This window comes from Grammomys surdaster, unplaced genomic scaffold, assembly GCF_004785775.1.
Source record: "Grammomys surdaster isolate TR1022 unplaced genomic scaffold, NIH_TR_1.0 133, whole genome shotgun sequence".
In the NCBI taxonomy this organism is placed as follows: Eukaryota; Metazoa; Chordata; class Mammalia; order Rodentia; family Muridae; genus Grammomys; species Grammomys surdaster.
Genome location: NW_021604591.1, coordinates 14710792 through 14723454, shown reverse-complemented (window position 1 = coordinate 14723454; position 12663 = coordinate 14710792). Strand labels below are relative to the sequence as shown.

The 12663-nt window shown below is 39.0% G+C and overlaps 1 protein-coding gene across 1 annotated transcript; it reads left to right on the top strand.

Annotated features, from left to right (window-relative positions):
* The first annotated feature begins 200 nt into the window (after nucleotides 1-200).
* Nucleotides 201-12663, top strand: LOC114616941 (lysine-rich coiled-coil protein 1). The gene is made up of 3 exons (XM_028762467.1): nucleotides 201-359; nucleotides 9841-10007; nucleotides 11304-12663. The coding sequence occupies exon 3, from the start codon at nucleotides 11326-11328 to the stop codon at nucleotides 12094-12096; it is 771 nt and encodes a 256-aa protein (XP_028618300.1). The 5' UTR covers nucleotides 201-359; nucleotides 9841-10007; nucleotides 11304-11325; the 3' UTR covers nucleotides 12097-12663.

Sequence of the window (12663 nt, the reverse complement as noted above, 5' to 3'; positions counted from 1 at the left end):
AACTCTTCCGGACAGAACCGGTTAGTCCGAAATGGCGGGAGGGGGCGGAGCAAATATGGAGGGCGGGGCTAGAAATTGTCCTGCGCTCCGGCCCCTCTGCTGCGCACGCGCGTCTGCGCGCCCCGCCGCCATGGCGCTGGCGCCGTCCAGTCAGCCGCGGGTGGTGGCGGCGACTTCCCCTCAGGAAGTCAGGTCTCCGCCTCCTCCCCCCACCCCGCCTGCTCTGCGGCGGAGGCGGCGGCGGCGGCAGCGGTGTTTCTGCCTCTCCGCCACCTCCACCGCAGCCTCTGCCCCCCGGCCGGCGTTGTTGGCGGGGAGGGGGACAGTAGTTGTAGACGCCCGCCCCTGCCTCAGAGAAGGTGAGTTCCCGCCCGGCGGCGGGGGCGGCCCGAGCTTCAGCCCTCAACTCCTGCGGCCTAGTGAAGGCCGAGCACCCCGCCCCGCCTCGCCTGCGAAATGGCCGACGAGCCGGGCGCGGCCGGCGGCCCTCGGAGCGCCTCTCTCCTCAGTACCCCTCAGCACCCGCTGCGCCATGGCCAAGGGACGCCACCGCCTGGCGAGGAAGCCGAGGTCCGAGGGGGCCAGGAGACGAGGCGGCCAAGCAGAGGGCGAGGGGAGCGGGGGGTCAGTGAAGAAGCCCCGTCTTGAAGCGACCCCTAGAGAGAGCAGCCTCGGTTTGGTGAGGGAGCGTGGAGAGTAGACTTCACAGCAGGCCACTTAGGGACAGAAACTAGTTGGGAATTAGGGGGCTCCGGAAGTAGCGTGGGAGCTGCCAGGTTGAAAGTTTTCCTCAAGGAAGAGCAGAAGTGAGGTGAAGGGGATCACCCCGAAGCTTTTCGAGACTTCTGGAGAGCCAGGAAGACGAATTAGAAAATATGTTCAAACATATCTTGACATAGTGATCCGAGTTTTAATATTGATTGACCAGTGTCAGTGGCGAGAAACAAGATTTTATTCCATACCTACTGACTAGGAGCAAAGCTGAGCTGTATTCTGAATTGCTCAGGGTGACTTGGGCCTTAAAAAAAAAAAAGACTGTGTAAGGAGAGAAGGCCTGAAGGAGAGGTGAAAAATTCCCAAGGGTTAGTCATTGCTTTTGCCGACTGGGAACTGTGGATGTTAGGCGCCTGTCTCCCACAGAGACCAGGAAAACGCCTCCTTCATCCTAATTACATTTCAAAGAAATAGTTTTATAGTCTATGAAAGACTGCTGAGTTGTGGGAAATAAGCTTAAAATGACGGGATAGAGAGGTCCTTTGTTGGGCTTGGTATTGAGCACCTTAAATCCCCAGCACTGGAGAGGCAAAGGCCATCTGAGTCTGCATCAGAATTCCTAGCCAGCAGAAGCTATAGAGTGAGATACTACCTCAGGAAAAAAAAAACAAAAACGGCGGGGGAGGGGGCAGAATTCTACTTTTAAAGAGTGATCTCTACTAACAGAACTCCTTAGATCCTGAGCATCACAAACTCGGAGGCCTGCCATCTGTTGAGGGTCAAAATAAACAGTAAATCTGACAGCCAAAGCTTTTTCTTAAAGGGGGACTGCAGTGTCCCAGGGACTTGACCTTAGGCTACTAGGGACTATGTTAAATTGCGGTTTAAGTCACTTTTTATGGATGGAGGTTTGGAGAATTTTGGCATTCTCACCAACACATTTACCAAAACACAAAACGCTATTGACCATCCCAGTAGAAATGTGTGTGTTCTTACGGGTGCTACTCACCTGAGACAGCCTGCATCTGTGAGATAAATCTTTAAAATAGTTTTGGAAATAATTTTATAGCGTGGCATTTGATTCCCCACTGTAGAAGATTTCAGTAAAACACCAAGAAACAGAAAAAGCTATTTTTTAGTACTTTTGCCTTATATTGCTCCTTGTCTCCAGAATGAAAGATAATGGAAGCTAGAATATTACAGTATAATTTAGATTCCATTTTCTAGAATACCTGTAAATATAACACTAAAAGTAACTTTTTTTTCATGATACCTGTATTTTAGGTCCTTACACAGTTCACTTTGGAGAAGTGGCACAGGAGTAAAATAGTATCCTTAAAACATTTTTATGAACACTTCTATTTAGTAAAAACATTATAGAAATTCATTTACAATCAAATAAGTATCTTCAATCAGTCTAGAATATCCTGAGAAAATTTTTTTATCTGAATTTTGTGTGTGTGTTAAAACTTCTATCACCAAGTATACCTGGATAGCTTTTAGGTGTCAACATGCAATTCTTTTTAGTTCTGTAGTCAGATCACAGGACAATTTAGAATCAAAGCCAACCTTTCTGCCAGTTTCCACATCAATTTTTTTTCAATGATTCTAATATGTGCAAAAGACTAAGTGATAATCCATGTAGTAATAACTGTTGTACCACTTATGTGTGGTAAAAATGAGACTAGTGAGATGAGAGTCTTGATGACCCTGGGAAAGTCCCACACTTGGTCTTGGGTTATATCATCTATTGAGTGGGGTGATTGGACTAGCCTAGTGGTTCTCAACCAAGGATGTGTCTGTTTCAGACTCTCCATCTTCCATTCATTTGGAATGTCTAGAGACATTTTTTGCTCAGCCACTGGACAGAGGAACGTGGTAAACAAATGCTTTAGGTAATCTATTTGGTATAGGACAGAGATGCCACAACACTCTAAAGTGTACAAGACAGCCCCATTATACACAATATAGATAGATTATCCTATGGAGAATATCAGTATTGTCAAGTTTAGGAACCTTACAATAACCAAACTTCTGAAGGGCTGTGTAAATTAGATTTTAAAGTTTTGGGCTGATTACTGAGCAGTCTGATATTCCATGGTGTAGCTGTGTGCTTGGACAGTAATCATAGAACACGGAAGTTTGGATTTTCAATGGTCATTTGAACATTGGGCAACATTCAAAAAATCTTGAGTTCAGATTAAAACCAGTAAGATTTGAAAAAAACATACAGCAGTTTAAAAAGTTACCTAGTCACTGTTATGGGACATTTGAAATGTCTTCCCAACTCTCCACCTACCTTGCATGTGTTGGGATTATAGGGATACGCCACACTACCTATTTTCAATAGTTTCAAAAGGTTGGGTGGAGCCAAGTGTGGTGGCTCATACCTTTAATCCCAGTACTTGAAAGACAGAGGCAGATCTTTGAGTTTTAGGCCAACTTGGTCTATATAGACTGCTCTCCCGCCCGAAAAAAAGTTAGAGTGGGCATGTCACACATGCGTATAATCCTAGTGTTTAAAGGCTGAGGCAGGAGGCTCATGAGTTAAGGCTGGCCTGGGCTGCACCATGAGACCCTGTCTTAGAAAAAAAAAAGTATCTCAATAGATACAAAGAGACATAATTTCCAGTTAAGCTTGTAGACAAAAAAGACAGTGCTTGGAAGTGTGTGTGTGTGTGTGTGTGTGTGTGTGTGTGTGTGTGTGTGTGTGTGTTTTAAGCTATGTTAGAAAACCTCTCCAAAAGTTAGAAAAGAATTACAGTTCCAGTTCCACTCTCACCTTCAAAGTAGGACAAGTAAAACTTTTTGAGGAGTTTGGGGCTAACCTGAACACATCCTGTCCCAAGAGGAGTCAATATTGTGGTCAGTGTGTATGCACTAATTCGAAATCAAGGGAAGTTGTGAAAACTACATTATTTAATTGTTTTACCTTACTGTAGCTAAACTATATATTTTTAAACAATTCAAAATAATCACAAAACACTATATTCACTTTCTTTCTAAACTTTCTGATTTAACAGTTTGAACACACATTTTTAAACAGAAAAGCTACATACTAGTGCTGAAATCAAGCTTAGTTTGAAGATAACCAGCATAAATATAGACTTTGTCATTTTTGTAAAAGTTAAAACTATAATGTAGATACATGTAGCAAACCTCAAATCCGTGTATGTCTTTTTCAGTTATTTTCAATAAAATTTAGCTAACATAATATTGAGCTGCAAATCAGACTCCCATGAATTAGCAGTGTAATACAGTATAAAGACTGAGAAATTATTTCAAAGATAAGTTCATTTAGAAACCCAAATGAAACAAAGAAGTGTCTGGTAAGTGAAAGATATTTCAGACTTGTTTCAAATTTGTATCTGGTGAGATTCACTGGGTCACGCTGTAGGTTATAAATATATCCACATACCCTAGGGAATCATATAAGTTTTATGGCACTTTTCAGGGTGCTATGCCTCTTAGATATGGGCAGTGTTTACTGTCAGTAATCCTTGGCCAGGGTAAAAGGTAAAAATTGCTTAAGGTAAAAATTAGTTTCTTCCAAGCAAATACATTTAGGGCTTTACTCAGATCTAGGTACCACCTTCCTTCTACTATCACCCCCATCCCTGAAAGGAGGTGAGTGGATCATGAGCCAGCCGCAGTAATTCCTCTCTTAAATTATTTTAGCTTGTATATATTGGCTTGTTGATACTAAAATTGGAGTATATCATTCTACAACATTTTTTAAAATGTACCATGGACGTTTGTTCATAGCATCACATTTCCAATATATTTAAGTAGCTACCTAGAAGGTGGGCATTTTAACATATATATGTAATCCTAGTACTCAGAAGGCAAAGACTGCTGTTGAAAAGGTTGAGGCTAAGGCTAAGTGGTGAGACTGTGTCTCAGAACAACAGAAATAACCTAAGAAATAAAGATGGTGACATACCTTTAATTCCTTGAAAGGCAGAAGCCAGCCTGGTCTACAAAGCCAGTTCCAGGGCAGCCAGGGATACACAAACCCTGTCTTGAAAATAAATACCTGCAGGGCTACACAGAGAAACTGTCTTGAAAAACCAATACATAAATACTTGAATTTAATGTACAATATTGGTACTAAATGCCATTTGTCTTCAGTCCACTTTATATTGATATAATGGAATGCCACACTTTTATTTTAAAAGATTTCTCAACATTTCTAGAGGCTGGTGATTTTTCTTTTAAGATGGCCACCATCTGGTGAAGATCACCTTCATGGAGGAAGGCAGGAGCATATGTGTGGAGAGATATCAAACTTGCAGCCATAAGTTCTCTTCACTGACTTAATCAAATCCTAAATTGGCGACCTTATGACCTAAATAGTTCCCGTTAGGCTTCACCTAACACTTGTACTGGGGTACCAGCATTCCAACACCAGCTTTGGGGGGTATATTGTCAAACTGTAGCATTCTTGCTCATAAATTGATAAGCATCTGTAAATTTGCAGCAGTCAGATGCCTTAGATTTAACTATAGACCATGTAAATATAGTGATTTGGGAAAGATTACTTATGAAGGAAGAAAAGTTAGCCCAAGTCCTAAAAGTTATTATACAACATGACTATTCCCATGTTTTATTATCTTACGTATTTAGTGACATTTATATGGTTACATTTTTACCAACTGGGAGAAGGTTGCCTGCTACAGGTAAAGTTGGTTTATGGTTCCTCCCAGTGATTCTCAAAGAACATTAATAGTGTACAGTCATACTTAATTATTTGCAGGGGATTAGTTCCAGACAAAACCTACAAATGTCTGACTCAGTGTAGCTGTATATAACCTTGACTTGAGTACAATATAACTTAAATTATTGTTATACTGTATTGTTTAGGGAATGATGACAAGGAAAGTAAGTCTTCTTACTCGATAAACATGATTTTTTAAAATCAATAGTTGAGTTCAAAAAAGTGGAACACAGAAATATGGAGGGTTTACCTAGGTTTGAATCCATGACTCATAAAATTGACTTTTTTTTAGATTTTTTCCCTACTAATAAAATGCCTAGGTTCTGTGTCTTAGTCCATATTTCAATATTGTGACCCAGGTAACTTCCATCATCAGTTCCCAGGTACCTTCTCATTTACAGTGATATTTTCTGGACCACAGAAAAATGTAAAGTTCTGGTGTGATGTCACACATCTATAATTCCAGGTACTTATGAGGCTAAGGCAAGAAGGATTGATTACAAATTTGAGGCTATACGGCCTGAGAAATGGCCACTTCTAAGTCCGAGGGCCTGAATTCAATCTCTGGGACTCAGTGGTGGAAGGAGAAAGAACTGACTCTCTTTAGTTATCTCCTGACTTCCACATGCCTCCTCTGGCATGTACACCGGATACATACACAATAAACAAATGAAATTTTTTTTAAAGTAGACATTGGATATTCTTTTAAGCACTTTTAAGTCCCTAGTAATTTAGCCAGCATGTTCATACAATAACTAGAAGAGAAATTCAAGAAACTATAAGTTTGTATCAAAGGGTTTTTTTTTAATGTTGTTTTGCATCAGTGGTTTCCACTGCAGTAAAGGTAATATACAGTAGTCTTACCTTGGACAGCCCTTTAAAGAGGCTTCTGTTCACTGTGAACTGTTTGGTGGTCTTGCCTCTATATCATAAATGAAGATACTGACCAGGATGAGTTATGAGTCTCAGCTAGTCACAGGTGGGGGTTGGTAGATATTCCTGTACCTTAAGTCTTGAGTTCCTGTCCAATGTTCTTTAATATGGTGTGGCTTCCATTCTGTATCGTGCCTGTATACTGGTATCATGGAGAGAGGGGGCAGGTAGCCATTAATCACTACCATCTATATACACAGTCATCTTTTCTACTCTGATCTCTTAATGTTCAGAGACCTGAAGAAACTTGATCTCTTTAGCTCTGCCATCTTGGATGCAAAAGTACTAAGTACATTTGTTTTAATGAAACATAAAAGCCAATTGTACTGTTCAGATCTCATCTAAGTAATTCCCCCATACATACAATGTAGTGTGTGTGTGTGTGTAGGTGTGTAGGTGTGTAGGTTCATACCTGCCACAACACTGAGTGGAGGTCAGGGGACAACTTGGAGTCAGTTCTCACCTATCATATTGGTCCCAGGGATCAGACACAGGTCACTGGGCTTGGCCATAGGTGCCCTTCACCCACTAAACCATCTTACCAGCCACATCACCTAGTTGTATCCACTGGTAATCTTGTTTGAAACTACATCTTGGTTTATATGTGACTGTACTCTAATTATAGTTATTTCTTGACTTTAGATTAAGAGGACTTGGATTCAGGTCTCAACTCTGCCATTAATCATTGGGCAAGTCACTTTGAATAACTCTGTTTCTTAAACCCACAGAATGCCCTGTTTGCCATATTTGTGAGAATTAGGTAAAAGAAGGCATCTGCATTTATTCTAATTCTGTAGAAAAGTATCAGATAATCAAAGTGTTATTTTGATATTTGAGTTGTGTTGAAATTTTTTAGTTAGCTTTTATAAGATTGTAAAGTAATACACAATTTAGAATGATAAATAAGTTCCAAAAAAATAAAAAAAAATCATTCATGACTATTCACAAAATGTTAATTTCTCTGGTTTCCTTATATCAACATTTCAGTTATTACTATGTGGACAGTTTCAAACTCATTCAAAGATTATTTTCTGTTAGATCCTCTCTTACAAGGAGTTTGGAGGTAGAAAATGCAAAGCTTTTAGCACATGTTCATAATGTGAATAGAAAGGACCCAAGCATCTTTTTCTTTGCTCTGAATCACTGACTTATTTCCTCATGTTCTGTGATGACTGAAATTCACCTATGGCATCATTCTAGAAACAGCAAAGTGATGTAGCCCCACACATTTAAGCACTTAAGGGTTTTTTTTTTGTTTTTGTTTTTTACCTGAAGTTATTCATACGGCAATATTTTGCCTAATAATGGCCAGAAATTTATATTTTGAAAGATTTTGTGTGTTTGTGCCTTCATATATTCAATCTAAGATCTACAAATAATAAAAAACATATTTGCCTAGGAGCCTGGCTAATCTCACTTTATATGATGATCTCTAGTTTGCATTCATTTTCTAACAAATAACATGATTCCATCTTTTTTTTTTTAAATGGCTGAATAAAATTCTGTTGTATAGTATATACCACATTTTCTTTATCCATCTGTTGATAGATAACTTGATTCTGTAACCTAGCTATAGTGAATGGTGCTGTAATAAATGAGTATGTTCACTTGAGTGGTAGAGGTTTATACCTACATCTAGTAAAGCTGGGTTATACAATGGTTCTATTCTCAGTTTGTTTGAGGAGCCTTCATGTACATAGTGTCTGGTCAAGTTTATATTCCTGTTGGCAGTGCATAACTCCCACATACCCAAAGTCCTTGATAGCATGTATTGTTTTTTTAATGTTAGACATTCTGACTGGGGTGAAACTCTCATTATAGTTAGAAGTTTTAATATATTTAATATGATTAATATATTACGGACATATTCTAGTGTACTTGCCTTTGCATGCATTTTGGGGATTTGAATTCTGGGTCTTTGTAATTGTGTGACAAACAGACCCACTGAGCCAACATTATAATTGAGGGAGGGTACATGCCATGGTATGAATATGTGGAAGTTAGAATTCAACAGGAGTCAGTTCTCTCCTATCATGTGAGTTAATCAAACTCAGATCCTTATTACCCATCAGGGCATCTCACCATTGTGATAAAACATTTAAAATTTTTAAATTATATTTTGACCGTATTCTTCTTCCCTTCCCCAACTTTTCCCAGATTTCCCTTCCCTAGCTACCCAACATGCACACTCTCTCTCACACTCAAACACACAAACACATGCTACAAAAAAAAAATGCCAAAACATGAACTCTGTGTGTGTGTGTGTGTGTGTCTGTGTCTGTGTCTGTGTGTGTCTGGGCATGGGATCTGTTCTCCGAAGTGTAGTTGATATGCTTAGTGACACTCAAATGGAGAAGACTAATTTTTCATTTTCCAACAGGTATCAATTACATGTAGCTTCTTGGTTAGGGATGAGGCTTTGTGTCCACTTTACCTTTTTAGTGCTAAGACCCTGTCTGGCTTGAACCTATGCAGATCTTGTGCAGGCTGCCACAGTCTGAATTCATATGTGCATCAGTCCTGCTGTGTTTAGCAAACACTGTTTCCTTGAAGTCATCTATCACTTCTGACTCTTATAATCTGTCTTCTCTTCTACAATGATCCCTGAGTTTAATGAAGATATTCTGTTTAGGACTGAGTTTTCCAAAGTCTGTCACTCTCCAGATGTCTGTGTTGATTGTCTTCTACTGTAAGAAGCAGTTTCTCTGAAGAAAATAGAGCAATGTACTGGTCTGAGAACCCAACCTACTGTGACCATTGTGGCAGGGGAAGTCCTTAATTAGAGAGTGTTTCTGCAGGTCATTAGGTATCACAAAGGAATGGAGACATACTAGAAGGAATGACTGAAATGGGCAAGTGGCAGAATAGAACAAGGTGGACCCTAGGTTGGCATCAAGAGGTCTCTAGTGGATGGAAGTGGACTGGAAAGAGGGGCTCCTGCAAGACTAAGTAAGACTGAGAAACGAGATGGAGAACAAGAAGGATAATCCATTCTTTAAAAACTTTTTTAGGGTATTTAAAATAAAGTATTCATTGGGCGTGATGGCATACACCTTTAATCACAGCATTTGGGAGACAGAAGCAGATGAATCTTGGGGAGTTTGAAGCCAGTCTGATCTATATAGTGAGTTCCAGGACAACCAGGGGTCTGTAGAGAGACCTTGTCTCAAAAAACAAAACAACAACAAAAAGCTAAGTTTTAGTGTCTGGTCAGCGGGTAAAGATGCTTGCCTCAGAAGCCTAACAACTTGAGTTTTACCCCCAGAACCAACATGGTAGAAGGAGAAAACTGATGCCTGCAAGTTGTCCTCTGACCTCTATACATGTATACACCTCTGCACACACAGTAAATGGTTTTTTAAAAAAGTTTTTGTATTGACAGCAAACAATAAAGATGAATTTTGTAGATTTTTGTCTGTGCTGGTTGTGTAGGTATGTACTTTTAATCTTTGTGACAAAATTGTGCTTGGTTTCAGGTGAATGAGAGTTGAGTATTAGACAAAAATAGATATAATCTCTACTCCATGGTTTAGCTCCTTGATTGTTATAGTCTTCACTTTGTGGAGCATTCATGCTGAAAAACTGGAGCAATTAATGGTTGAATATGATCAGATTTCACCATCAAGTTCTCAGCCTGATAACGGTAAGGTTTTACTACGTGTGCCGTCTGAGATATTTAGGGACTGAGTTGTTTTACTTAGCATAATGTGTCTCCAAGATTCATCCACTTTATCCAGTTGTCAATGGATGGAAGCTAGGACTGTTTCTACTTTGTATAGATATTTATTCCATTAGATAGTTAGACCATCATTTGCTTTATATTTATATTTGGTTTTTGGAGGGTTCATACTACTATAAACACTGATGTTTAAATCTTGTAAAGACATATATCCTTTGGGGTAAATGCCTGTGAGTGGTATGACTAAATCATTATTACATAGGTGTGTATGTAACTTGTAATTCACCAAAGTATGTTTCAGTTAGACCATTTTCCTATTCTCAGAATAATCACTGGCCATTCATGCCTCTGAAATGCTTTGTTGGATCGTACTTCTTTAAAGGAAGGAATATTCAGTTGTACATGGGTTTTTTTTGTCCTAATAAATAAATCCCCAAAAATGAATTTTGATGTGGGCTAAAGAAAGATAATGAGGAATTGCGGTTGCTCTTTTGAAACTTTTCTGTGTGAGTTCTTGTCCCTATTATGTCCATCTCTGCCTCCTCCTCCTCACTTTCCACCTCATACTTCTCTTCTGGGAGAGAACAAACCAGAAGGCATTCTAGAATGCCTTTATAGCAGTCAAGTAATAGAGGGGAATCCAAGTGCTATATAGATGCTGCAGAACTCCATTCTGTTCCTTCACCTTTTCTCATACCCTATTCCTATGAGTAGTAGCTCATCTTGTAGCTGAGTTTATCATTTCCAGCATTCCAAAATTTACAAACATCACATTCTTTTACTAGTAAGCCTTAGAGTACTATAGTCAGGTAAGTATGTACATTTATTTTATTTGAGTAAACAGGATTTTAAAGATTAAATTACTTAATTGTGGTTCTGTTACTTGTCTTAGAAAACAATAATACAGGCAATTAAGTCATCACAGCTTTAAAATTGCCTAACATTTAGATCAGGCCACTGCCACAGACGTGATTCACACATCCCTGTTGCTATACATTTTTTATTTTTAGACTTATGAAAACATCTCATTCCATTTCCTTTCTATACTTTTTTCTCCCAAGTTAGAATATTGAAGTTACTGTGAATGGTTTATGAGATATTTGACCGTCATGATACTTCTCTTTGACATAAGTTATCAAAATATTTAACAGTTAATGTAGGTTTTAATATGGGTTTCCATTTGTTATTTTAACCTTTGTAAGAGTGAAGAATTTTTCAGAACAAAAGAATCTAGTATTTTTTCTCCATTTTTCTCTACAGATAATCCCTTTCTGTCAACCTAATGAAGCATTCAAACAAGCCATATGACTCTTTTCAAGATGAACTTGAAGACTATATTAAAGTACAGAAAGCCAGAGGCTTAGAGCCAAAGACTTGTTTCAGAAGGATGAGAGGGGAGTATTTGGAAAGCTGTGGGTACAGAGAAGAGTTTGATTCCAGGCCCAGGTATAGAATGTTTGATCAAAGACTCCCATCTGGAACCAACCATGCCTACCCAAGATCATGCAGTAGTTCACAGACAGAAGACCAGGTACCCCAGTGGTTACCAGCTCATGATAAGATAAGACTAAACTCTCTGAGCTACTGTCAATTTACTAGGGATGGCTTCTCAGAAAAACCAGTCTCCTTGAACCTTAGTCAGCAAGAATACAATTGTGGCTCATATAGTGTAGAATCTGTAGTTCACAACCGCCTCTGTTCAGGACCCAGTACCATCGACCCTCAAGTCAGTCATAGACAAATGCACCAGAAGAGGAAAAGACATCTAGAAGAGGGCAGAGAAAGGCAGGAAGAACGGCCCAAACATGAGAGGAAAAGGAGTTCTGAGGAAATGGATTTAAACAAACATAGGAGCATCCAAAGAAAGAAAACAAAGGCAGAAACAGAAACTGTACAGGATGGTACAGAAAAGCTTAAGAATCGAAAAGAGAAAAAAAACCGAGATGTATCATCTAAGAAAGAGGACCGTAAGCGTAGGAAGGAAAAAAAGGAACAAGGTGAAGAAAGGACAGAGGAGGAGATGCTTTGGGACCAGTCTATCCTTGGATTTTGAAGCTCCTTAGATCTCCTGAGGCTCAACTGAAATAACAGTCAAGGAGCTTGGTTTTATGTGCATTCATATTCATGTCACTTGCATATGTGGACAGAAGTTTCAACTTCTTACAAAGTGAACATGAAGTATTTAGTGTGCTTGCTTTCCAACATGGAGATTACTTTTCTATTTTCTAAAAGATTTATTAATTTTTCTAACCTATGGTAGAATTTCCCATTAAGAGAGTGGCTCTGCTTTTATTGACCAAATTGCTGTGGTAGTGGAATTGTTTTCCCTTGGGAGATCATTTATTTAAAATTGGAAAATTAACTGACTTTTATGGAATCTATTTCTTGGTTGGGTTTCTTTTAGTTTTGAGTCACATATTTTTATGCTCACTGGCTTTCTCTATGAAGCAATTTAGATTTCCTTTTTTAGATCTAACTTGCAATATATTTTCTGAGTTGGAAAGTGAAATAACATTATAATAATTTTATCTTAACATATAGTTTTTAAAGTTTCAGAGACTTCACACAAAATCAGTTTATATTCTGAAAATGTTTATAATAAAGTATTTTAACTTCTGGA

Bases quoted from the DNA above. Each gene is read 5' to 3' on its own strand.
- LOC114616941 (XM_028762467.1), top strand. From the start codon at position 11,326: ATGAAGCATTCAAACAAGCCATATGACTCTTTTCAAGATGAACTTGAA.